This window comes from Sturnira hondurensis, unplaced genomic scaffold (assembly GCF_014824575.4).
Source record: "Sturnira hondurensis isolate 20B ecotype Veracruz unplaced genomic scaffold, ASM1482457v3 Scaffold0022910, whole genome shotgun sequence".
In the NCBI taxonomy this organism is placed as follows: domain Eukaryota; kingdom Metazoa; phylum Chordata; class Mammalia; order Chiroptera; family Phyllostomidae; genus Sturnira; species Sturnira hondurensis.
The window spans coordinates 8,728,126-8,755,963 of NW_028095541.1; the positions used below are offsets into that span (position 1 = coordinate 8,728,126).

Below are 27,838 nucleotides of genomic sequence, written 5' to 3' on the forward strand. Positions count from 1 at the left end.
ATAACCTGCATGTGTGGTATTTGGTGTTTTTAAAACAGATTAAACTAATGTTACTGAAATGAAGAACTCTATAAAAATGAATGAATAAATGGATGAATAAATGAATGTATATGTGGTTGCTTTATAAAAAGGATTATCTACCAAAGGACATAGATGTCTTAAAATTTACTGTAAATTGTAGATCATCAACATTGAAACTTTGGTAAGACCACAGATAAGAGCCTAACATTTAAATGGCAAAATGTTTACCAGAAAGTTCCCCATAGTTTAAAGGGCAGTAAAACAAAGCACAGCTACTTTTATAAAGATTTTTTTCAAAGTGCATCTTGCTGATGGTAAGTGTTTTGGACCATTTGAGAGGCTTCATAAACCCCATGTCTGACATGTCTCTGAAGCCCACCTATCATTCTGGCCTCCTCTTCAGTGAGGGTTTTACTCAAATACGTTTTCTTCACTCTCAACGTGTTTCCAGATGGGAGGACAGCGCCGGTCACTGGCATGGGCGGCTCGCCATCCTTCTGCTGCAAGCTGTCCGCTATGACCAAGAATGCCCGCAGACCGATGTTCATTCTCTGTAAGATACAGTGTGCTCGTGACACACAGACCCAGTTCCTGTGGTACAACTAAACCATCAGTCCTGGAGAGCAGTTAGGTGTGACTTGCCATCTAGATTAGTGTGGGGATGTAATTTAAAAGGCACAAGAGTTTATGCCAAACCTATGAAAATAAAATACAGTTTCTGCCACTTTGTCAGAAAATAACCAGGAAAATCTTCAACAGTCTATGAGGATACGTATGCACTGGTCCTATCCATTCTTTCTGGAGGACCCTGGGCAAACCTCACAGAGGTAAGCTCTCATCCTCCAGAGCAGCTGCAACTAAAGTAAACTAAGGCAAACTGAAGGAGTCCCACACAAAATAAAAACAGTCTGCTTGGATTTGCAGGTGGTGGACTTTTCATTCACAAGGCTGACAAGCTGGAAAATAAGTTTAAAAAATTCAATGCCACAGAACCTGTTACTTATAAAAACATGAGCTTATAAGAAGAAATGCCAGTCTGGGCCAGATGGTTATCTTCTTCAGGCTCAGGTAAGGCATAAAAAAGGTTCTGGAAGATGACTCTTACACTCCCAGTACAATAATCTTAAAAGGTCAGAAGGTACTAGAACATCTGCATTTCCTTAAACAACCATGTACAAAACATTTACAGTCATATTTGCAAACCACATGAAACATTAAGTTCCCAAAGTTTACCACTACCTACAGCAGAAAATTACTAGTTCTAACAATGATAATCCATATATAATTTATCAAGTCCCTACAATTTATCCAGAACTCTCATTAACTCTCATCTTTAAAATAGTCATGCATGGAAGGTATGACTATTCTCATTTTCAGATGAGGAAACTGATGCTACCTAACTAGTAGGTGGGAAGCTATATATCCAAGTCACATTTGCTTGAATCACCTATTCTGTGGTACAGAATTACATTTCATAACACAAAGTAATATTGACTTTTCTTCATTTTAAACTATTTATCCAAGTTTCAAGATGCAATGATATTTCACCCAGGATCTGATGATGTATCTCTGGCTCATTTAAACCCAATTCAATGTGTACTTTGTGATTTCATGGCCTTCAGTAAAATTCTCTCTCCATTTTCTAGAATGAAAGAGAATTAACTTTAAAAACTTTAACTGTATATTAAAATTCGATTAGTTCTGTCATGTATTTTAGTAATCCTTTCATGAAATGTTTTCTAGGCTCATATATTGAGTCTTGAGAAACATATGTAGTCAGGTACTGCCATCACAGCCAAGATGTAAAATATTCCCATCCTCTGAAAAAGACACCTTGTGCCTCTCCAGCTAGTCCTCTCTCTCAACTTCAGCACCTATAACCATTGTCAAATTTCTGCCTACATTTCTGCCTTTTCTAAAATGTGATATAAATGGAACCAAATTGTGCATAGCCTTTGTGTCTTGATCATTTAACTTTGTATAATGTTTTTGAGATGTTGGGCAATATCAGTAATTTGTCTCCTTTTATTGAAGAGTATTCTGTTGTATCAATGATTCACAATTTGTTTGCTCATTCACCAGTGGTTGAACATGAGCCACTTTCCTAGTTTTAGTGATTAAGAATACAGTTAGCATAAATATTCATATAAACATTTCTAGACTTAATTTCTCTTGGATATATGCCCTGAGATGAAAATGCTGGGTCATATGGTAGGTGTATGTGTAAAGTTATGAGAAATTGCCAAGCTGTTTTCTAAGTGGTTGCACCTTTTTGCAATCTCATGAAAATAGTATAAAATTTCAGTTGCTCTGTATCCTTCTTAGCACCTTTCATTGTGGTTTTAGCTTGCCTTTTTCTAGTGACTAATGGTGCTGAACATCTTTTCATGGGCTTGTCATTTCTATCTCTTCTTTGCCCATTTAAAAATACTGGGTTATTTCCTTGTTGTTGAGTTGTGTGAGTGCTGTAAAAATTTTGGATACAAGTACTTTATTAGATATGTTTTGCAAACATTTTCTCACACTTTGACTCTATATTTTATTAACAGTGTCTTTTAAAGTTCAGAGCTTTTAAAAAGAATTTTGATGATACTCAATGTATCAATATTTTTTTGTATAAAAATTTATGTTTTTTGTGTCCTGGGAAATTTTTTGCCCACTTCAAGTTCACAAAAAGTTTATCTTATGTTTTCTTCTCAAAGTTTTATAATGTTGGATTTTACATTTTGATTTATAATTCATTTTATTAATTTCTGCTTACAGTGAAAACTATGGGTCAGTTCATTATTTTAAAGAGGATGTCTGATTGTTCAGCACCATTTATTGAAGAGACATCCTTTACCTATTAAAATAAGCTGGAATTCTTGTTGAAAACCAATTGACCATATATGTGTGGGTCTGTTTCTGGATTATTTATTCTGTCTCATTGGTCTTTATATTCATCCTTCCTCCAATGCTACTATTGTTGCTTTATAGTAAGTTTTGGAATAAGGACATGTTAGTACTCCAATTTTATTGCTTTTCAAAATTATGTTGGTTATTCTTCAAGTATGAAAGTTCTTCATACTTTCCTTGTAAATTTTAGAATCAGCTTATTGATTTTTTACAGAGAAAGCTATTGGAATTTTAATTGGGATTATTATTGGAATTATAGTGAAACCTATTTGTATTAATTTGGGAACAATTGACTTTGTATAATCTTAAATCTTTGAATTCACAAACAGTATTTCTCTCATTTTATTTGGGTTTTCTTTGATTTCTCTTAATATTTTTAGTTTCAATATATAAATCTTGGACATATTTTGTTAGCTTTATTGCTAAGTATTTTGTTTTCATTGGCATTGTACACTGTTCAATTTCCAAATGTTTATTCCTAGAACATAGAAATATATTGCTTTTATATATTTATATTATACCCTGCAAACTTTCTAAAATCATTTATTTGTTCTAATAGGTTTTCTGTAAGTTCTTTGGTATTTTCTATATAGGCAATCATGTTGTTTGTGAATAAAGAGTTTTATTTCTTCCTTTCTAATCCATATGCTTTCATTTCTTGTTGCCACAGGCACTGGCTAGGGCCTCCGGATCCACATAATTTTAGCTCAAGACTGAAGAGAGGGATGACCAAGAGATGCTTCCCACAGATGAGTAAGTTCTTATGATGTTGAGGGTGCAAGTAGGAGGCCATTCAGGTCTGAACTAAGATGAGACACTCACCTGGAAATACCTGAGACACTAACTGCTGAGTGGTATGGTGATAGAGACTCTGCAATAAGATGACCAGATCTTTGGCCCTGTTCCACACACTACTTCCAAAATATATTTAAGACACATTCTGATTCATTTCATGAGAAACTGTGCCCTACAACATAATTCATTAAGTGTGTAGCACCTTCTTCATAGAGTATTTCATCCTTGCACCTGCTGCTGAGTGTGCTCAAAGATACGCCTTTGAGATTCTAATTCACAACTACTGATAACTAACCCCATAAGATCAAGAGAAATAGAAGATATACAAATATTTTCTATTTTTGGTAGTTTTTAAAAAACCATGATTCCAACTGTTCTGCACAGAGGCATTAACTAGTTAATCACTGACTCAATGAGGAGTTTGAGAGAAGAACCAAGGATAAATTCTCTAGATGGCGATAATGATGGAAGCAACTTTCAACATTCCTTTTAGACAAATAATCTAGTAATTCTGAGAACTGATTGTTAAAGATGCTACAGCCATGATGCCTGAGAAGTGAAAAATATGTTTGAGAACCTTCCCAGTAACTTTATTAGTTGGGACCTGGGCCTCAATCCAACTAAATGTCCTGAATTTGCACTGGTTTCCCCCCCTCTTACTGGCCCCTGAACACTGCCTGGTATGATTAGGTAGCAGAGAGAAACACATTTGGGGATTCTACAGCTGTCCCTGTATTTGTCTGTGGCCACCTTACCAAGAATCTCTTCTTCTGCAAGGTGACCTAGAAAAGTACTTTGTCTGTGGTACTTGTAAATGAGCAGAAATTCAGAGAGGTAAACATCATGTAGCTGGTAAAAGTGGTAGCACCTGTGACAAGTGGCCAATCCACTTCTGCTGATTTCCAGTTCAATGTTCTTTCCACAGTCTTATAAAAAAAGGGCTACACAAAGGCAGCAGGTCAGGCAAACTTCCCCTGGCCAACATGTTTTTAAAAGTTTAAATCTGAATGTGCTTTTCATTTGCACAGGCCCCCTTTATCCTCATTCCCATGACTGCCTGGCCCTGAGCTGTGATGCTGCCACAGAACCATATATTCACACATCATTTATTTAATTCCCACCAGATTTTAGTGTTTTATTACATGTATTTTTATTTTCTGGCCCATCACTTGCCAATACTCAATTTGTTAATCTGCATCAAAATATTGATAAGTAAAAGCACTGACTTTTCTAAAATAAAACCACCTGCCTTGTAATGAGAGATTATCTTTTGGAGACAAGGCTTACTCTATTATACACAATCAGAGTCTGGTAGCACACCAACATTTTATCATGCTAAGTCTATTCACCTAAAATCTTACTTTTCAAATGCCACCATTTGTACAAGTTAGTCAAATAACATGGACAGAAACAAATCAAAGACTTTTAGAGAAGATGTCCTTCGCCTATTCCCCAAAGTCACAAGGGCATGGCTCTGTCAATGCCTACCCTACATGCACAGGAAAGGGTCACTCATACCTCTGGGTTGAGACTGAAAGCTTTTGCTGGCTTTCCCACACAAAGAAAATCAAAAATTATTTCTTTCATTGCAAAATCTAACCGCTCCTGTAGGGAAAAAGAAAAAATAATCAAGCCAAAAGTATTAAGATAGAAATTAAACATGAAATATCTAATTTCATCATATGCACCAAACAGCAGGCTGCTAAGAGGAAAGCCTGCTCAGTGTGACTCCCTGGGAAGAGCACGCCCGTGATTCTTTGGGGGAGCTGCTTCTATTTGGGGGGGAGCATTTCATGTGGTGCACAGAAATGCTCGCATTATTTAACATATGCCATCAGCCCCCACAGCACTGAATGACTAACAACTAAAAAACAAGAAATAAAAATCAAAACACTTGTAGCATTGGGGTTTACATGCAGTCCCAGTTCTTCCTGTTGGACTGCAAATGCTGATCCCTTTTTGAAACTGAGTTTAAAATGTATTTTTTAGAAAGCCACTGAAAGAAAGGAGGAGCTCCTATACTTCGAGACAACATGGATGGAACTGGAAAGCATTATGCTGAGTGAAGTCAGCCAGGTGGTGAAAAACAAGTACCATGTGATCTCACCTTTAAGTGAAACCTAATTAACAAAACAAGCTGGCAAGCAGAATATAGCCAGAGAGATTGAAATTGACAACAGAGTAAGCAGAGAGTAAGCAGAGGGGAGGGGAGAAGGAAGTAACACTGGAAAGCAGGGAAAGGGACATAAATGGACATGAATGAGGGACCCATGGGTGGAGCCAGGGGGTGGGATTGAATGTGGGAGGTGGGAGTGGGTAGGGCAGAGGAAAGTGATGGTGGGAAAATGGAGACAACTATATTTGAACACCAATAAAAAAGTAAAATAAACAAACAAATAAATAAATGTGCAATGAAAAAAAACACTGAAAAATTACCATTTTCTTCTATTCTCTAATATTTCAAATCTTTGGGCTCATATTATAATAGTCAATTCTACAAGGGAAATGAATAATCAACAAATAAGACATGTTGAGGTTACTTAAATGAGAAGGTTGAAGCCAGATTATGAAAGTTTGAGACATTGGCTATGAAGATATGACAGGCTCATTTTATATATAACCTATTCTGAAATAATTGAAGTACATGTTCAGCCACATGATAACTACATCTAGAAATGTTACATTCATTCACCTGCCTGCCAAGCAAGTAATGTCTTCTTCCTAAGTATAAGTATTAGAGGCATTTCATTGTGCCAACCACACAGAGAAACGTATTAAATAGTAACAACTGAACCTATGTCTTTATATCAATGCAAATTGTATTTCAATAGTATTTTCATATCTATTATTTCCCTTTATTCTGCTCAACAGTCTAGGTATACCAGGCAAGCATTTTCACCCACATTCTACAGATGAAGAAACTGGGGTCGGAGGAGATGTTCTCTGACTTGTTTAAGAGTATAGTGTTGGCTGGAGGCACAGGCTGGTATGAATAATCATCTTTCCGTGTCCCTTTACAAGTCAGAGTTGGGGTAAAACCATTTACTCACAAAGTGAGTTAGAAAGTATAAATATTGAGTCTAAATTATAAATTCAAAACTATAAACCACGTTTAAAATTATTGGACCCAGTTTTAAAGTAAATTAATAAATGTGAATTGCTTAGAATTGTTCCTTGCAAAGAGTGAGTGCTTCATAAATGCTAATATTCCTATTGTATTCTTCTTTTTCACAGGATGAATGTCACATGTCAGCATTATTACTCACTCCTTAAATTTCACTAAATTGTCTTCTTTTGGTTTCCTCCACATAATCAGACTCTGCTTCCTCCTCATTTGCAGAATCCAGATCAGATAATCAGGGAAAATAAAAAAAACCCAAAAACCTACTAGGGACTAACGGGCTCTATAACCTTAGATGAGCCACTTAAATTCTGACTCTCAGTTCCTTTCTTTGTCAAGTACTGAAAACACTTGATATACCCATGTTCACAACTTGTTTTGAAGCAAAAATCATCAGCTATGTGAGAAAACACTTGCAAACTAGTTCTGAAAAATTTATACAAGTAAGACAGTTTAGACACATCATCTGTTAGTATGTCCTGAGAAGGAGGCTCATGGCAGAGGCTTGTCCATTACCTGGGCAATGAACTGAATGATTTTCACAAAGATGTTCAGAGGCATGTCCCTAGGCACCACACCGCGGGACCCTTTGGGGAAAAGTGTTGTGATGATGGTTATAAGACGGCTGAAAGACAAGGGTAAAAAGAGAAAACAAGCAAGATTGGCTGAGCTCTAGTTCTTCAAGAGAAAATGGCTGATGTTGCATCTTATCTCAGTATGAGACAAAATGAAGAAAAAGAAAACAAATCACTTCATCCCCTTCATTAGCATAATCACTATATGCAAAGTATTTCTGGGAAAACTAAGGTAACTACAAAATTGTAGCAGTTTCCTTTGTTAAGCTGATGAATGAAGCCCTGGACGTGGAACTTGGCTGTCCGGGTTGAGGCTGGAGTTTCTGTCACGGCTGTTGAAAGCCTAAAAATGTCCTTAGGACTTAGATCTTCTGCAAACTGTCACCTTTGAAAAGCTTCTAACTGGGTTAAGGTAGGGATTAATGCAACAAAACATCCTCCCACTGGCTAAGGGATTATAGCTGGCACTCATCTAGACCAGCTCCTTACCTCTGAGTAGCTGTGTTGCTTTCACATTTAATCCGAATCATGTAAACCCAAAGTAATCTGTACAGAGATTCCAGTGCGACTCGAGCCATTTTGGGGTCTTTATTCTACAACAGAAACCGGGACATAAGATTGCAGAATAAATGACATATGACAATTATTCTTTCTGAACACCTAGAAATGGAGGGTCTCGGATGGGTGGCAGGATGCCTACAAGGCCCACTACAAGGACTTATGGGGTTTTTGCCTCCTGGTACCCATTGGGTAAATCATCTGTGAGAAGGGATCCAAATAGACCTGAAGGCAGGACAGGGTAGTTCTGGGGGAAGGCATGTCATGCTCTCTTGTGCCAGTATGAAAATTTAAGATTACCTTCCTCCTCCAGCCCCAGGGAACTCATATCTCCTAGCACCAAGGGGAGAACCCATCTGTTCTTTCTATCATTTTATGCCCTGTAAACACTGGTATTGCTTTGATTCCTCAAACTCCTCCCCATTCATCTAATTACCCTCAAATGTTTATTGAGACTCACGTGCAGTAAGGTACTGTGCTAGAACCTGGCAGAGAGAGATAAGGTCTTCACAGTCTATAGGGGATGGGAAAAGGATAATAAACAAAGATGATATGATGAACTGGTGGGGACAGGAGCTAGAGGATGAGGAGAAGGCCAATCTGTGGCAAACTCAGGATTGACGTCAAGAACAGTTTCTGTGGGAGGCTGAAAACGCAGAGCAGATGAACTTTAATCCATTCATCTACTCCTTGGTCCCCTCAACTACACAGGATCAGGTACTGCGCTTGGCACTAGACATTTTGAATGGTGTAAAAAAATAATGGGGAGGAGGAGTACTTCAGGCAGAGGGCACAGCATATGGGAGCTATAGGAGTGCTGATGAGGAGGGCCACATTTTGGAACCTGGCAATAGTTTGTATGCCAGTGGGTGAGACAAGGGAGGGAGTGGTGGCCAGTGAGGCTGGAGAGGAAGGCAGGGTCACATGAGGGACCCTACCTGTCATGCTAAGTAAGGGGATCACAGTTCTCATGACTGTTACAGGAGACCATGTAAGAAGTCCCTGTCTGCTATGTGTGAAACAGAGCTGAGGCAGGGAGACCAACTGTGGCATAGCTACCAGATTCCAGCCAATAACACATTGGCTAGAGAGGAGGAAACTGAGCCCCTGGGTTTTCTCCTATCTGACAGTATTGTAATCATATTCCTCTCCATCTAAATATCATGGTTTGGATGCTTTCCCCAATGCCTACAATATCAAGGTAACATTTCTGGGCTTGGCATATCTGACCGGCTGACATGTGGCTCTAACCTACTTTCCTGCCTCCTGTCTTGTTATTTTCCCACAAGCTCCCCATACTTTAACTAGGCGGTGTTCATTTGTCTCCATGTCAGGAGATGGCTCCCTTCTTCCCACCCTGTGTTCTTTCTTTCTATCAGGTGAACCCTAATCCTTTATAGTCTGTTTGAATGCTCCCTCCCATGCACAGGCTTTTCTGTTTTGCTCCAGTGTCCTGAAACCAAACCCATTAAACTGTTCCCTCTTGAATGTCCCTGACACTCAAAGAAACCTATAGGAGAGCCCTTCAAATCTATGTGTGGTCTTGTTTAGACATCTGGAAAAAGGGGGCATTATTTACCCTTGACATATATTAGAATTCCTGCCCTTTTGCAAGGGATTGATAAATGTTTGCTAAACACTCTTTAAATGTCACTCAATGTTCTTTTAGGTCTTTTGCTTTTGTTACTTCTGTTCCCTTATTCCTTTATTTATTTTTTCATAACTTTTTTAGCTGTTTTATTATTAGGCTAGATAATATGGGTGCTGATTTTAGTAGAATTTATAATTATTTTAAAATTAGAATGGAGTTTATCTTTAAACTATTTACTGAATAAAGATGAGTCACTTAAAGACTGGAAAAGATTATAAGGAGCAGTTTTTTAGATTTAGAAAAGAGAGATACTATGTCTATGTAGTCTTAAAATAACTTTTTAGTGTGATCATTATACTAAAATTCTAAGTTTGTATATGCATTTTGGTATGTTTCTGGATTTTTTTTTGTTCTACTAGTCTATCTATTCATGTGGAAATACCAAACCATTTTAATTTTTGAGGCTTTTTAATATGTTCTACTATCTGGTATGGCCTACCTACCACCAGGTAGGTGGCATTTTCATTTATTTTTAGGCTTTTCCCAGATATTTTCTGCATGTTCACTCTTCCAAATACACTTTACAACTATTTCTCTGGCTCCAGGGGGAAAAAGCCTTAATGTTTTGGATGCATATTTTACATGTAAAGAATGATTTTTTTTGCCCGTTATTAAACAGGTATGGCATAACTTGTAGTATGTCAAATATTGTGGTCACATAAAAAAACTTTAAGTAAATAACTAACTAGTAAAATTGCATTTAAAATACACCATCATTTAAAAATTTTGGAAATTATAATTACCCTTCCTCCAATCATTGCAAATCACCCAGCGCCTATGATGTGCCTACCTGGTAGTTAAAAGCAGACTCAAGACATACAGTAACTGCATTTGAATCTTCCTTGCTCTGCAATTTATTAGCAATGTGGCCCACTTCAAGGAGCTGCTAGTCATCTGGACCTAACTTACCCTGGGCAATGCAGGTGAAAGCCTACCTGCCTCACAGGAAGGTTATGAGAATTAAATGAGTTGATGCACACAGTGTATGAGCACTGTTCCTGCCCACTGTGGCTATTACCTTATGCACAAGACACCAGGGCCCAGCAGCAAATGGGGAGATGTAGTCTCTGATTTCCAGGCACTTCCATTTTGGTGGAAATGTCTCCTTTGTTGTGAATTTCCCTTTATTTATATACAGGTATTTTTTATTTGCATCATGTACCATTCAAAATTCTCTCCTGTGCCCTATTTCATATCGTGAATAATGATGGGGCAGGTCAAATATCATCTAAGTTCCACTGAAGAGCTTAAGTGACATTTCTTTTTAAAATGAATTATATTCCTGTCTCTGTCTAACCTTAACTTCTTTTTCATGTCTTCCTTCCCCCCTGCACCACCCACAGTTATCTTTTTGGTGCATTGGCCTGTGGCTAATGTTCTTTCACTCTTAAGAATACGTTGAGATGATCTGTTTCTCCTCCCATAGGACTGAAGCGAAGTGGTAGACTTACATTTTTATCCTGTTGCACTGTGGATTCTGTACTGCTGACTTTTTAGCATTTCAAGATGATACCACTGATGGCTGCGACTGCCCCTAAAATGCTCTACTGGCCTGTCTGCCATTCTTGGCACTCTCAAACGGCATCCTTAACCTGTAAACCTGACTTCCCTGTATATTTTAAAGTCTTTAAATGGCTTCTAATCACCTCCTGAACAATGTCCAAATTCCATGGGGCCTTTGGTGACCCGGCTCCGACATGACCACCCATGCTTTTACCTCGGCTAGGTGCACACTGGGGGTATCACACCCTCTATTATGTTCCCTTGCCCCTCTACTCCTTTCTCCACCCTAGAAAAATGCCGAGTGCCCCTGCTTTCTGGCTTCTAGAATGTTGGTCTATACCTTTACCTATATGTTTCCTACCAGATTGTGAGCTCCAGGAATTCTAGGATGCTTATCTTCAGGCCCTCAGTGATTGCCACATAGCAGGTTATTAATAAATATCAAATTAAAAACACAAACTATGAGTCACAGCTGAAGCAAGATTTTATATATAAGCAAGGTTACTGTTTACAGAGCCTGTGCAGAAGGCAACCCTTGGTGTGTATGTGCCTGAAGCTAATCTGTGTGATATAAGGATGTCATGAAACATCTTTCACTCAAAAGTGCTTCACACATCATGACACCCATTGAGGGATTTCATCATTGAGAGAGGCTGAACGACTTGTTTGGAGTTATAGGGATGATCAATAACAGCCGAGGAAGAAACTGACTGCTGCTCCTTAAGTACTGTTTTCTCAGAAACTGGAAGGTGTATGTTACTTGGTGCTTATAATGTCAGGCATTGTTATATTGCTGTGCATATATTAAGTCATTTTAATTCTCACAACAACCTATGAAGCAGATAATTGGATTGTTCTCATGCTCATTTGAGGAAATCAAAGCACAGAGGAGGTAATAAGTGGCAGAAACAGAATATGAACCTGGGCAATCTGCTTCCAGTGTCATTGAAGCATTATTTTTTCCACTTATTTGGAGGCTGATCAAATATAAGTGTATGTAAAAATGGATGTACAGTTGTGAGTACAAAAAACAGCTAATTCTTGTACTATTATTAATTACTGTATTATTTATTTGCGTTATAACTTGTAAACCTACTTTTGTCCACCCCTGTATGCTACTGGCACAAGATTGTTCTCTATTGGAAAACCAGACTTCCTCTGCATTGCCTTTCTAGTCCAAAAGCTTGATATATATTTTTAGGGTGTAGACATTTTTAGCCTGTCTCAAACTACAGATTTCTATTCTTCTGTTGGAATCTGTTTCTCCATTAATTAATTGACCAACAATATATTAATTATGAATCTGAGGCTTCACAACAAACTGTTCAGGAAACTAGCAGGCTTTAGTGTGGGTATCACCTGGATCCCCGAATCTCATCTCAGAGCTGTTACCTAACAAACATCACGTGACATGTCAGCCTGCCCAACCCCATGCCCACCTTCTTTAAATTTTGCTTGTGATTTAGTGAAAGCAATTCACTGTTAATAGTAACAAACAGGGAGAATTGTATTAATCGATATCTTGGCTGTTGATGGGCTCATTAGACCATTGTTTCTTAAGGTCCATCAGCTGACTATTTATACTGAGTCACAAGGGCTGCTTACAAATATGGCTTTGTCAGAGACTCTCATGCACGCTTGGGTAAATATCTGCCAACACAGACTGACAAACAATTTTAGTCGCCTTCTGATCTTTCCACACTCAAATACCTTCGAATTTTCTCTCTCACCTCAACTAAAGCAAATGTTATATTTCCTTGCATATCATAGTCAACACCTTTCTCCTTTTTGGCATTTCCTTTTGATGCTTGTATTAATTTACTTTGATCATAATTCACTCTTTTCTGTGACTGTATTATCCAAATAACATATGTGCAATAATTTAGAATAACCTCTAAAATTACTGTACTGACAATTGATGGTGATGACTTTTCTATTCAGTGTCTAAAAAATTAAGGCATTCATGGAAAGTAATATGTTTGCCATCTGATCACTAATTTTTAGACTCAGTTTACAGGTATTATTAGGATTTGTAAATTCCACTTTGAAATGTGCCTTTGACAGATCCAAATGAAACACAGATGATAAAAGATTTACTCAACTTTATAGAAATAAGATAAATATCAAAGAAAAAGAATTACTTCTTGAAAATCAATATTTAAAATAGCTAATACTGTACCATTTAAAACTAGTATTTCTAAAGAGAAAAGTACTTGCTGTAAAATAAATGGTGCCACACATTATAATGTATTCCAGCAGACTCCAAAATTCTTAACATATTACTCAAAGTCTCCACTTATAAAGATATTAATACCCTTACTATTATATGAAAAGTTTTTCAAAAAGCACGCCTTAAACTTCATTGTGATACTTACACACAAATATATGTTAAGTGTTGAAGACAAGTTTCATCAAATATATTTATGGCAACTTCACTTTGAGATCCTTAATGGGAATTGAAAGACCTTCCTATTTGATTTTTTTTGCAGCAGTTATTATCTGAAGTCTTTTTCTCTTGCATTTGTTTACATGTTTACTATTTTCCCCACTAAATTACAAGGTCTAAGATACCGGAGAGCTACTGCCTCATCCATCTCTTATTCCCAGGACCTGGTACACTTTTTATAAGAAATTACTGATGAATTGACTGACTACAGCCTTGAATACACTCAAGTTCTAGTGCAAGCAGGGACTGAGATGGAAGAAAGGAAAACCATTTTTAATTTTGTACTTTGATTTCTAAGACTATGAAACTAGGCTGACTAATGTCTACCTATCAATGAAGTATCACTATCTCAGCAAAATTTTCAGAAAAACACAAATAATATACATGAAAGCTGTATGCTTTCATTGATAGCTCAGTGTAGCATATAACACTATCATGATGACCTGTGACAAAGTATGTAAGCCCTACCACTAGCTTACCTCATAACCAACCTCTAATTAATGAGAGCTATTTCTATTTTTAATCATAGAATAAATACCTTTCTTAACTTTTGGATTTTCTTTTGCTTTTACCTGGATCTCACTGACATATTTATTATTGTAAGAGAAAAGAAATTTAAATATTCTCCTTATTATATTTATTTTAAAGAATAAAGAAACTAATAGTTATTATGACTACTTAACAAATACTACATTTTAAAAGAGCTATTAATAAATGGGGATTAATAACAAAAATTAAGGGTACTATTAAATCAAGTTTTCAAATCCTATTTCCTTTTTTTAAGAATTAGGCATATATGGCAGATGTGAAGGAAATGTATCATTTTTTTAATATCTCAATACATGCAGATTCTGACATAAAATATGGAAAAGAGTATCAGTCACGACTAGCCAAGAGTTTCTGAAAGATGTTGATGTTGTGGTGAGATGGGCCATATGTTTCGCATCACTTTATAAGGGCATATTACTAATATATGTATGGTTAACTGAGTTAGTTACATAATAAAGGTTATATTACCAAAGGAGCCTGCTTCTGACTGACATTAAATGAATGTTGAATCTGAGAGCAGCAGCTTGCTGGTGCTCACAACACTGCTACTATGCTGTTACCTTGATGACTTGGTTCTTCAGGATACATGAGAAATGGCTGTGTACTTACTGGGTTCACCATGTACAAACACTAGGTTCATCATGCTTAAGCATGTGTGGGGCAGGGGGAGGCAAGGGAGAAAGTGTGCTGGAAGGAGCAAGTAGGGGAAGGATGATGGGGAGAGAGCTGGTTTGGCTGGTCCTTTATGAGATGATATGGTTGGCTATATATCCCATAAAATACTGAAGCTCTTCAAGACAAAGCATATTTGTGAAGCCATGTTAGTTTTTCCTCATGTCTTTCTTCCCTACTGCGGACTCACAAGGAGGTTTGGAAGGTTTTCTGTATATTTATGACATTTGCAAATGGTCCCATTAAATCCCTATTGGGTTTAGGTCTAAATATATAGAATACAACTATATTCTGGTTGTAACTCATTAAGAATATTTTAATGCCTGGGGGTGTGAAATCCAAAGTTTATTACCCATAAAGTAAAATATGGTTGCCATTACTTTGCTGAATAACTACTACCTTCATGCTTCATGGGATACCAGTCTCCACAAATGACATCTCCAGATATCATTTGTGGTATCTGGTATCAGATACCAGACTGGTATCTCCACAAATGGTTGTGGTTACCAGTCTCCTATACATCTCCCTACTCTCAACTTTTACATCCCTCACTCTCTGTATCACGCATTTTGATACTTCATTACACAGTCCCCAATGAAATGCTAAGCTCCTCTGGGACAGAGATTCCATTCTACATAAAATTCTTATACAAGGGGGGACCCAGAAAGTGAAATTTACTTATAAAAGATTGTACACTTATTCTTACATGTTTAAACTTTAGTCACCTTCAAAGTACTCTCCAGTTGATACAATACATCTATTGAGACATTTTTTCCACTGCTCAAAATGGTTTTTGAACTCATCATTTTTGATGGCTTTTAGTGCTTCTGCTGTTTTTTGTCTCATCTCTTCTACATCAGTAAAATGTTTCCCTTTGAGAACATTTTTCATTTGGGGGAACAACAACAAAAAATGTCACTTGGGGTGAAATCAAGTGAATAGGGAGGGTGGGGCACAAGGGTCATGCCAGTTTTGGTCAAAAAACTGTTGGAACACTCAGCGCAGTATGGGCTGGTGTGCTGGTGAATCATCCACTATAAAATGGGCAAATGCACTGAGTCTTCAAAAAATACTCACTGAAGCCAAATGCAGGCTCTCACAACAACAACACCTGGTACACTGATATAGATGGGTTCCTAGAACACTCACCTAGCAGAAGCCTGTACTATATATAAGGAGTCTGCCCTCCAGAAGATAATTTTTTGTGTGTGTGTGAGTTCTCCCCTCATAGAGTTTACTTCCCCTATTTTTCCCACTTCTAGTACCTTCCCTAGCACCACACTTAATGAGAATTTTGTAAGTATTTCTTGAATTCAACTGAATTCTGGAATGTTGTTCACTGTCTATACTATTTATTAACTCTGGGATCTTATTGTCCTTCACTTTTAGAAATCCTAGTGGTTGAAGTATTTGCATAGGGAAACTCTTTTCTTTAGCGTTGTTTAGAACCCTGTTATTAAGTCTGTTAGGTGTGCTTTGACCAGAGCTCCAAATAATATTCTCACTTTGAAGCAATTAAGTTCCAAAGTAAGATTATACTGCAGTATTTTAAAAGCAACTTTAGACAAAAATATTTTGGTATTTTTGGCCACAACAATAAATTATCATGCACAATATAATGTTAATCTAACTAAAATGAATCACAAATCCATTTGGCATAACATACACATATATAGAAAAATGCACTATGAACACTTGTAATTAATTTCTCTGTTTTGAGAATAATGATTACTTTCTGTCTGTATAAAATGTAAAATTAAAAAAAAATCTAACTGGAACCAATTACTAAATTGGTTTACCAGTTCACAAAAAAAGGCATTGCTTCAAGTTAGAAGTGTAATGACAGCTGGTTAAGTCCTTAAATAAAATTTGAAACTGGCCATTATATCAGAGTTGATAACCATGAAAAGTTTTATTTTTCAGAATATTTAAAAGCTTAATTCTATATCTACTGCTATTACAGTTCACTGCCAATTTGAAGAAAAGAAATGATTCTAATCTTGGATTTCACAATCAGCTTTTGGAGCCAGTACACAGATGGTGCTTTGAACAGCTCTAAGGGAGATCATTGTGTAATTATAGTAAATGCCAAAATAATATAATTAATCATAATAACTTCACCAAATTAACATGTCTTAGAACAAAGAAGACAAGGTAACATGTATAAGCACATACAAGATTTTATAGCTAAGTATATTTCTCAAAAATTCTAAAGGAGCAAATATCAAATTTGTAAAAGAAATTCAATATCTTTGGACATAACTGGGAACAACTGTGAAAAATACTTGACTACGTGTACTTATATCAGGGATGGTTTTCATTTACTTGTCTTTTACCAATAGGTTACTAAAATTAAAACTAGGTTTACCACTTGCAATCTATAAAGCCAATTTTAAGGCTGATCATTACAGTTGTTTTCACTGTAGATTTCCCTGTTTCAGGGACCATAGCTTTATTTCTCATGTCACCTAGCTCCTGTGCTTTCTCTCTAAAGAGAGCTGTTCAATGAAGGCTTGGGCCTGACTGACTGGCATGTGTTTCAAATAGAATACCTTCAAATAATCACAAACATCAGTGACAGGAAATGAGTGATCTTTGTTACTAAACCCAACACCTCACAGAATGGAACTTCCCCCCACCAACTATTTCCTAGGCTGGAGGCAGTAGAAGGACAGAGGAGGTGTAGGTGAGCTTCTGAAATCAACTCACATGCTTCTGCCAATAAAGTGTGACTCCCCTTTTAAAAATCATTTAGATAAAATGTGACAATAGGTTCACCCAAGAGGAGGGCATTCAATTCTACTTTTAAAGTGATCCTTATCAGAGTGATATCTGGAGTGATTTCTCTTCTCCCTGAGTTACCTTCTCAAATCGCCTACACTTGATAGAGAGCTCTTAATATTTTTCATCACTCCAAAAGTATAGGATAATTCCCCTGCAAATATCAGAAATCACTCTCAGAAGCTCATATAGCAGACTAAGAACTATATATATTTTTGTAAAAGACTTTTAGAGCCAATAATACCAACCTTAAGGTTGGATAAGCAGTTGTTGAGGAAAATGTGCCACCTGTTCAGGAACAGCTGCTTCTGACTGACACAGAGCAGACAGGTCACCAGGGGGTACAAGGCCTGAAGATAAAGAAGACAATGTCACCAAAGGGCTATAGATCAGTAAACCAGGAAATACACATTCGCAGAACCTTTTTTGTAGCCTGTATGGGGCAGAATAAACAGGATCCTCATAACACAAGAAGGCTCAACTGATGCCATGCTGAGGTGGATATTTCACAAAGGGTTTCTGATGACAACAGGGATAAATAATCTAGAGTTGTATATAATGTACAAGTTTTATGTACAATAAGTGAAAACCTGATTCACTGATTTGATTCCATTTCCGAATTTTAAACACAAAACTCATATTCTTCCATCACTTTCAATTCTCAGAAGGAAAGCAGGAAGGCATGCTGATTTTGATGTTACTGGCTTTTTTGCTTATAAACATTTACTAGTTTGTCCCTGCCTTAGAGGTAGATGTGCATATTTTATTTTGCATGTAATCCTCTTGTAATTAAGGAAGATTCCTAAAAGACATGTTACTGCATTGGTAAATGCCATCGAGACAAATTTAACCACAGAAAGAATTTGCTTATGACTGAATAAACAGAGGTGCTACTGAACTTTTTCAGCCTTACTGGGCCAGCTTCCCACAGCAGCTGGAGAGGACAGAACAGCTCATGGGTGGCCATGCAAGAAATATACATGCAGAACTCATCACCACTTTGCTGAACCAGAGAGCATACACCTTTATGGCTCCCCCAAAATTTAAACTAGTGAAGATTAAAACAAAATATTACTAGCTCATCTATTAACTTGAATTAGCAAAAAAGCAATGGTCATGATGAGATTCAGTGCTTAACAATTCATTATTTTATTTTTATTTTTTATTATATAAAATAATAAGATTTTTTTCATTTAAACAAATTCATTAGAAGCATGTGCATCCTTATACAAATCTATGTAAGATATATGCTTTAAATATAAAGTTATTGTGGGACATGAATTGGTGAGGAAATACTACTTGATTTGAATTTACAGTGTAAGAAACTTAGCAGTTGATTTTCAGTTGTAATTCTAGGTTCAACTGACATTTCTGCTACCTCAGTTTTCTTTCTTTTTAATTTTTAAATCATTTTTATTTTTCAATTACAGTTGGCATGCAATGTTGTATTAGTTCCAGGTGTACACACCAGTGATTATATGTTATATAAGTTACTAATTGATCAACCTAGTAAGTCTAGTACCCACTTGACAGCATACATAGTTATTACAATGCTATTCACTACATTCCTATGTTGTACTTCCTATGTTGTACTACTTTACATCCCCATGACTATTCTGCAACTACCAATTTGTACTTCTTAATCCTTTCACCTTTTTCACCTAACTCCCCAACTCCCCTCCTACCTGACAATCAACAAAATGTTCTCTGTATCTATGAGTCTGTCTCTGTTCTGCTTGTTCATTTATTTTATTTTTTAGATTCAGTTGTTGATAGATATTCATTTACTGTCATTTTACTGTTCACATATTTGAACCTTCAATTCTTCTTTGTCTTTAAGAAGATCCATTAACATTTCATGTAATACTCATGTATTGGTGAGGAAATCCTTTAGCTTTTTTTTTCTTTTTTGTCTGGGAATATCTTTATATGTTTTTCAATTCTAAATTAGCTTTACCTTTCTCTGACTGGCTTATTTCACGTGGCATAATACTCTCCAGGTCCATCAATGCTGTTGTAAAGGGTAAGTCTTCCTTGTTTTTTTATGGCTGAATAGTATTCCACTGCGTGAATGTATGACAGCTTTTTTATCCACTCATCTACTGATATATCTACTGGTACACTCAGGCTTCTTCCAAATCTCTACTGTAAATAATGCTGCAATGAACATAGGGGTGCATATATTCTTTCAAATTAGTGTTTAGGGTTTCTTCAGATATATTCACAGAAGTGGAATCACTGGATCATAAAGCAGTTTCATTTTTAATATTTTCAGAAAACTCCATATTGTTTTCCACAGTGGCTGCAACAGTCTGCATTCTCACCAACAGTGCATGAGGGTTCCCTTTTCTCTACATCCTTGCCAACACTTGTTTGTTGATTTATTGATGATACCCATTCTGACAGGTGTAAGGTGGTATTTCCTTGTGGTTTTAGTTTGCATTTCTCTGATGATAGTGATGTTGAGCATCTTTTCATATGTCCATGGGTCATCTGTATGTCCTCTTTATAGAAGTGTCTATTTAGGTCCTTTGACCATTTTTTAAGGGATTGGTTTTTTTTTCTGTGTTGAGTTTTATAAATTCTTTATAAATTTTGGATATTAGCCACTTTTCAGATGTATCATTGGTGAACATGTTCTTCCATTCAATGGGTTGTTTTTTCATTATGTTGATGGTTTCCTTTGCTGTGCAAAAACATTAAATTTGATGTAGTCCCCCTTGTTTATTTTTTTTGTCTTATTTGCCCAAGGAGATACATTAGAAAAAATGTTGCTATGAGAAATGTCTGAGATTTTATTATCTATGTTTTCTTCCAGAATTTTTATGATCTTTGAAACTGAAAAGTACCATATGAATTCATTTATATGTGGAATCTAATCAACAAATCAACAAGTAAAATAGAAACAGGCTGACAGATTCAGAGAACAGACTGACAGCTGTCAGAAGGGAGGCAGTTGCCGGGCTGGGTGAAAAAGGTGAAGGGATTAAGCAAAAAAAAAAAAAATCTCCTAGAAACAGACAGTAGTACAGTAATTACCAGGGGAAAAGAGGGTGAGGGCAGGTAGAAGAGGGTAAATGGGGGAGAAATGGTGTTAAAAGGAGACTTGACTTGGCATGGTAAACACACAATACAATATACAGATGCTGTATTATAAAATTGTACATCTGAAGCCTATATAATTTTATTAACCAATGCTATGCCAAAAAATTCATAATAAATAAATAAATAAATAAATAAATAAATAAATAAATAAATAGTGGTAGGTTTGCTGGATAGAGTAATCTTGGTTATAGACCCTTGCTTTATATTACTTTGAATATTTTTTTGCCAATCCGTTCTGGCCTGCAAAGTTTCTGTTGAAAAATCTCCTTATAGTCTTATGGGAGCTCCAGTGTAGGTAACTAACTGCTTTTCTCTTACTGCTTTTAAGATTCTCTTTTGGTCTTTACCCTTTGGAATTTTAATTATGAGGCATCTTGGTGTTGGCCTCTTTGGGACTTTTTTGTTTGGGACTCTCTGTGCTTCCTGGACTTGAATGTCGATTTCCTTCACCAGGGTAGGGAAGTTTTGTCATTATTTTTTCAAATAGGTTTTCAATTTCTTGCTCTTTCTCTTATTCTCCCAGCAGTGGTCCCCAACCTTTTTGGCATCAGGGACTAGTTTTGTGGAAGACAATTTCCCAGAGACCAGGGTGGGGGGTGAGGAATGTCTTTATAACATGCTGCCAGATGCCACTTACTTGTCACTTGCCACTCACTAATAGGGTTTTGATACATCTACAAGCAACTGACTTATTATGATTTTTGTGCAGTCTAATTTCTCTGCTAGTGATAATTTGCATTTGTAGTCGCTCCTCAGAGCTAGCCTCACCACCTCAGCTCCACCTGAGATCATCAGTCATTAGATTCTCATAGGGAGTGCATAACCTAGATCTCTCATGTGCACCATTCACAGTAGGGTTCACATTCCTATGAGAATGTATTGCCACCACTGATCTACTTGAGGTGGAGCTCAGGTGGTAATGCAAACAATGGGGAACAGCTGTAAATACAGATGAAGCTTTGCTCAAGTAACTGTCATTCACCTCCTGCTATGCAACCTAGTTCCTAGCAGGCCACAGGCTACTGCTTCTGTGGGGTGGGGACCCCTGCTTCCAGCACCCTTATGATGCACATAGTGGTGTGTTTGAAGGGTCCCAGGGGCTCCTCACATTATCTTTATTTTTTTATTTCCTTTTTTTAGCTGATCTGATTGGGTGTATTTAGCTTCACTATATTCCAAATCACTTTTTGTTTCTCAGCTTCATCCACTCTTCTATTGATTCTCTGTAAATTATTCTTCATTTCATTTAGTGTATCCTTCATTCCTGTCTGGTTCTTTTTAATGGTTTCCATGTCCCTGTTTATGCTGTTGGAGTTCTAAGTTCATATACTTCTTCCCCTAAGTTCATTAAGCATCCTTATAACCAGTGTTTTGAATTCTGCATCTAGTAGATCACTTGTATCAATTTTGATTAGTTCTTTTTTTTTAGTTTAGTTTTGTTCTTTCATTTGGGTCATGTGTCTTTGTCTCCTCATTTTGGGAACTTCCCTGTGTTCATTTCTCTGTATTAGGGAGAGCTGCTACATCTCCCAGGCTTGGTAGAATGGTCTAACATAGCTGGTGTCCTGGAGGGTTTAGTGGAATGGCCTCCCAGTTCACCCAAACAGGGCACTACAGGTGTGCTGCCCCTCCCCCCCCCCCATGTGGGCTATGTATACCTTCCTGTTGTAATTGAGCCTTGATTGCTATTGGTACATTCGTGAGAGGAATTTACTTCCATTGGCCTATTGACTACAAGGACTGGCTGCAACTACTGCAAAGAATCAACTGTGCATGACCCACCTCCCAAAACTTCAGTTCAGCTCTGGTACCTTTGAGTCTTCCTGTTGTATTTGTCATTTGTGGAGATTGTTGAGTGGTACTTTGAATGATCTGAAGCAGTCTACCAGGTATGTGGCTCTGAGGCCTTTTAGGAAGTGCAGACCAAGGTCAGCCATTGCCAGTGTTCTGCTCAGGGCCAGCCAGCATGAGATAGGAGGCAATTTGCAGATGGCCTCTATATGTGCTGGGCTAGGAAGAGCTCAGGGGAAGACAAGCTTCGAGCCAAGGTAGGTTGTCACTAGTGCTGGGCCTGGGGCTATTTAGCAAGAGGTATGGGGCATGTTGAGGCCAAATGCTGCTTGTTTCAAAGTTTTAGAAGAGTTCCTGAGAGGTTTTAGGAAAGTCTGAAACATAAGCCAAGATAGGACATTCATGTGGAAAAGCCACTGGAAGCAGCTTGGGTGGGCCTGCAAGTTGGTGGGGTCAGGTCTCAGGGAATGACCAGGGTGGAATCAACAGCGATAGGTTGATGGAGACTCAAATATGTTGCCTGCCTACCAGCTCTATTGGGGCAGGGCTCAGAAAAGGAAAAATGCTCTCTGCCAGCACTTCTGTCTAGGAAAAAGCTCACCCTCTAGCTCTTACTCTGATGCCAGACAATTCAGCCCTTCCCCATATGTCCCTGGAGCCTTTTGAGGATGCAATATGAGCTGGAGCTCAGAGGGAGTGATTCTGACTAAGTCCATGCAGACCCTTTAAGAGGAAATACCTGGAACTCCAGAAGCCCTCCATCTCGCTCAGCCACAAACCCTGCTGGTTTCTACAGCCAGAACTTCTCTTTGTTACTCTAGAAACCTGGGGTGGGGACATGGTGTGGTGCTAGGATCCTTTGTTGCTCAGGGGCCACCTCCATAGTGGAGATATCTCTTGCAATTTTTATCCCCCAGATGTGGGTGTGGGACCAGCCCTTTGTGTCTCTGCCCCTCCTACCAGTCTTGGTGTGGCTTCTTCTTCATATCCTTAGTTGTATGACTTTTGTTCATCTAGATTTCAGCCAGTTTTAAATAATGGTTGTTCTATAGTTTAGCTGTAATTTTGAGATGGTGGTGGAAGGCTGCAAGTACTGCTTTTTCCTGTGCTGCCATCTTGACCAGAAACCTAATTTTTTTTTAAGTCAACTAGATTTTAAACTGATTTTGAACTACTGCTACCATTGAGTGTAACTCTAATTCAGGCCAGTAATCTAAAACGAAAACAACAACAAAAACACACAAGCAAGCATTTAGTCATAATAACCACAAAATATAGACAAATGAGCACATTTTGTGACCAGTACCAGCAAAGCAACTCTGACTACTGCTCAGATAATGATGTCAATGTTTGCACTTTGAGGACTAGCATCAACTATACCAGTACCAGTGACTTAAGCAAGCTGCTTCCTTCACAGTATTGCAATAACTGGTATACTTGCTGATTCATAAACCAGAGCTTTATTTACCAATGAGGGCAAAAGGCTGTAGGAATTTAAAAGAATTTTCTATGCTGCTCTTAGTATAAAAGCTTTCCCCCAAATCGTTTTCTTAGCCTTCAGAGAATCTTTCCTATGGCAATTATCTGTGTCGCAACCACCCCCCACCCCTCCCCGCTTGAATACATGTTAGTTCAGAATTTTGGAAGAATTAGCCAGGGAAGACTCTTGAGGACTGAGAGGAGAAACTGTTATTATAAACTTTAGCCTTCATATTGGAAAAAATAGTCAGAAATTCAAACAAAAATCAAGTTAAGCCAAACTCAAAAATAAACACCACAATCCTTAGAACTAGAAGATTCATTGAGGTGACATGGTCTTATCACCTTACATTGTCATGATTCAACCATGGTCAACATTGAGTGTAAACTCCAAATTTTGAAATGCTACCGTTCCTTCAGGGAGCTGTAGGGAATTCTTCTATCTATGAAATGCTTGTGACTCTCAAAAGATTGTATCCTAGAAATTTTAGTCTCTGCAGTTTTGTTTTGATTTTCTCATAGTTACTAACCAAGGAATGCTTCTTTCGAGAAGAAAGTTCCAGAGTGGTATCATAAAGACTTTCAACAAAGTTTCTAAGGCAGGGAACGTTGACTTCATTTTTAACAGCCTGAAACAGAGATGCATGTTAATATTATGTTAAATTATTGACTCTCACACCCAATTTGAAGAAGTTCCTAAAAATTAAAGTGTAACAACTCACAGCGGCAACTGGAACAAGAATTTCAACAAAAAGTCCAGCCAGGGCATGCTTGATGTCTTTGTCTTTGACCTCCAGGAAATAATGTGCGCATTCCTAGAAAGTAGAAAAAGAGTTAAAGGTGGGAGCATAGACTGAGATGAGCACATAAATGTATTTATACAAATTTAACTAAATAACTCTTAATTCCACCACACATACTAACAAGACATATTCCAAATATATTTAAAACCCCCAGATTTAGCATTTATATTAAAATCCACAATGGCCCATTTTCCAAGGCTGGTTTTCTCACTCCCCTCCTACTTTGATCTCAAACACTAAGTTGAAAGGACAAAGCATCTACCAGTAGCAAGGAGACATTAATCTGCTGAATTAGTGGTTAATTTGATCAGTCATTATTTTGCAACAAATTTCTATTGACCATCTACTGTGTGGGTCCCTGAGCCCTGGACTAACCCACAAACACAGATTCCCCAGAGAAGGTAAACATGGAAAGAAAGGAAAAAGACCTTACATTAATTTTAGGCCATGACAGCCCTGGGCATAGAGCTGTTTACTTGCTAACCCTGAATTTAAAGTGTGTTTATTATTCAGACAGTTTCACAAGCAAGTCTGGAAGGCTTCCCTTCCCTACCTTAGACAAGGAAACCTTTGCAATAGCACCTCAAGCAAGGATGCATTTGCCTGTGGACTGTTGTCAATGAAAGGATATTTTTGGCTGCCCAGGGATCATCTAGTAGGAGTTGACCTGTCCAGAATTCTGCCAGCCCCTTTCTCCTTCCTGGAATTGGTAGTAACTTACTGTGGTCTTTAGTAGGAATTGTTTCCATAAAAGAGTCCAAGGCTAAATGTATTTGGGATGACATTAATATCTATATTAGCCATTTATTACCACTTATTTCTGGTCAACATTGTTACTGAAGTCCCCAGTCTATTGCTTTCACACTAAGACCTTAGCCCAAGCTAGGCATTGCCAGCATAGTGTCACTGGTAACCAAATGGAGCTTCATGGTTCCCAGCATTGTGGTCTTTTTCCTATATTTTTTTGCAATAATATGTAAATACTCTCTCAAATAGTCCTTCAAGTACATAGATATATGAGTTAGTAGGTGAGGAGAATAAAAATAATAATAGTTAGAAGTAAGTTACTGAGAATTCTCAGAACCACCTTCTGAGGTTGGTGTCATGATCACTACTGCAGATAAGGTGAGTGAGGCAGGGAGGGGCTAAGCCTGATTTTCCAGGGTCCCAAAGCTAGTAAAGCACTGAAGCTTGAATTTAAACCCAAGCAGTTTTATACACATAGCCTATATTCTTTTAATTTTAAAACAGCTTTTGTTGGGGAGGGATGTAGTTAACATACCATGTAACTCACCCATTTAAGTGCACAATTCAATGGCTTTTCATATATTTACTGTTGTGAAACTATTGCCACAATCAAACTTAGAACCTTTTTATTATCTTGCAAAGAAACTTTACCCTCCTTAGCAGTCATCCCTACCCACAATCCCTTCCTCCAACCCTACACAACCACTTTCTGTTTCTATGGATTTGCCTATTCTGGACATTTCATATAAATAGAATTACATATGTAGCCTTTTGTGTCTGACTTCTTTAACTTAGCATACTGTGTTCAAAGTTCATCCATATTATAGCATGTAAATATGAGTAGTTCATTCCTTTTTAGTAGCTGAATAATACTGCATAGATAGACCATATTTTGTTAACCATTCATCCATTGATGAATATTTGGCTTATCTCTACTTTTTATGAAAGTGCTACTATGCGAACACTTGCATCCATGTTTTTGTATGGACATATATTTTCATCCTTAGAAGTGGAATTGCTTGATTATATAGTAATTCTAGATTTAACCATGTGAGGAGCTACCAAACTGTTTTCTAAAGCTGCTGTGCCATTCTACATTCCCATCAGCAGTACAGAAGGATTCCAATTTCTCTGCATCCTCTTGCAAACACTGTTTTGTTTTTTTTTTTGATTCTAGCTGTCCTAGTAGGTATGAAGTGGTATAGCCTGTTATCAAACCCCTATACTTTAGCTCTTCATTTTGTGTGGGTAATGTGCACAAAAATGTGGGTATACATTATATAGTATTAGTTCACTGGTATTATACCCATGGTATGTGATCATTATACCTGTGTATAATGCTCATCCTTATTTTTCCCTCAAAAATTTGGGCAAAAGGTGTGCATTATATACAGCAAAATACAGTAAGTCTGATTCACAGCAGCATTAAAAAAATCCCTTCAGACACAAAAGTTTTTGTAAACTCTAACACAGCTGCATATTCTATGGAATCCTCATTAGCAACAACTGTTTTGTTAGCATGTAATAATAAACACCAAGTAATCAACATCTAAACCTGTATGGGTTGGTTAATCTTTTAAAAATGAATTCCTTCTGTTAGTATGAATAGATAGATCTCATCATTATTTAAAGTTTGGATGCCTATGGATTTTAGCATAGCAAACTAATGCTATCAAAAATAAAAAAATCAGCTATATTTTATATTTTATTTACAGAACAATATGTAGCCAATGGGTAAGAAAATAAATAAACAAGAGGGAGAGAGAGAGAGAGATTGAGGAAAGGTTAGTAAACAAAACATTCCACTGGACAGAGTGCTCTAAAGTTCAAAATGAAATTAGGTGCCTGCAAATTTATTTTTTGGTGACAAGGCCTTTTCTGAATTATCGTGGGAAAAGTAGGGCTTTTTTCTCCCTTGATAAGTGAATGGGTTTTCACATTCCATTGAGTTACTCTGAGGCAGGGAGTCACTCCAGCTGAGAGGCCCTGGGCCTCAAGGTATCACCTGCATAAACTGAAGTGATGCCTCGAAGTCCTCCACCGGATACATCTTAATCCGAAAAAATTTCATCCCCATTATCAAGCTGATGATGCTTTGAACAACACATGGGCTCTGCTCCTTGTGCCGTAATTCTTTGAGCTCCGCCATAAATTTCTTCTTCACAGCATGGAATCTAAGAAAAGGACATGCATGATTTATCAAATAATGGACAGGAAAGTGACTGTAATGGAGGCCTTCATCATCTCAGGGTGACAGGGCAACGGGGATAGGGAGGTCCTTGAAATCTAAGTACAGTGGCTGCCATTTTGAAAGGATTTGATATGGGGGGTTTGGTAGAGTCTCAC

General features: G+C 37.4%; 1 protein-coding gene across 4 annotated transcripts in view; it reads right to left on the reverse strand.

The window, feature by feature from the left end:
- The window catches only part of FRY (FRY microtubule binding protein), a 449,099-nt gene that overhangs the window by 219,209 nt on the left and 202,052 nt on the right, over nucleotides 1-27,838 (reverse strand). For all 4 annotated transcript variants that reach the window (XM_037037290.1, XM_037037291.1, XM_037037293.1 and 1 more), the window contains exons 8-15: nucleotides 27,498-27,666; nucleotides 24,665-24,757; nucleotides 24,473-24,571; nucleotides 17,816-17,917; nucleotides 7,897-8,000; nucleotides 7,349-7,457; nucleotides 5,230-5,316; nucleotides 401-572 (exon numbers count right to left, since the gene is read on the reverse strand). In XM_037037290.1, the coding sequence (XP_036893185.1) occupies nucleotides 401-572; nucleotides 5,230-5,316; nucleotides 7,349-7,457; nucleotides 7,897-8,000; nucleotides 17,816-17,917; nucleotides 24,473-24,571; nucleotides 24,665-24,757; nucleotides 27,498-27,666 (935 nt within the window). The remainder of the gene's footprint in view (nucleotides 1-400; nucleotides 573-5,229; nucleotides 5,317-7,348; nucleotides 7,458-7,896; nucleotides 8,001-17,815; nucleotides 17,918-24,472; nucleotides 24,572-24,664; nucleotides 24,758-27,497; nucleotides 27,667-27,838) is intronic.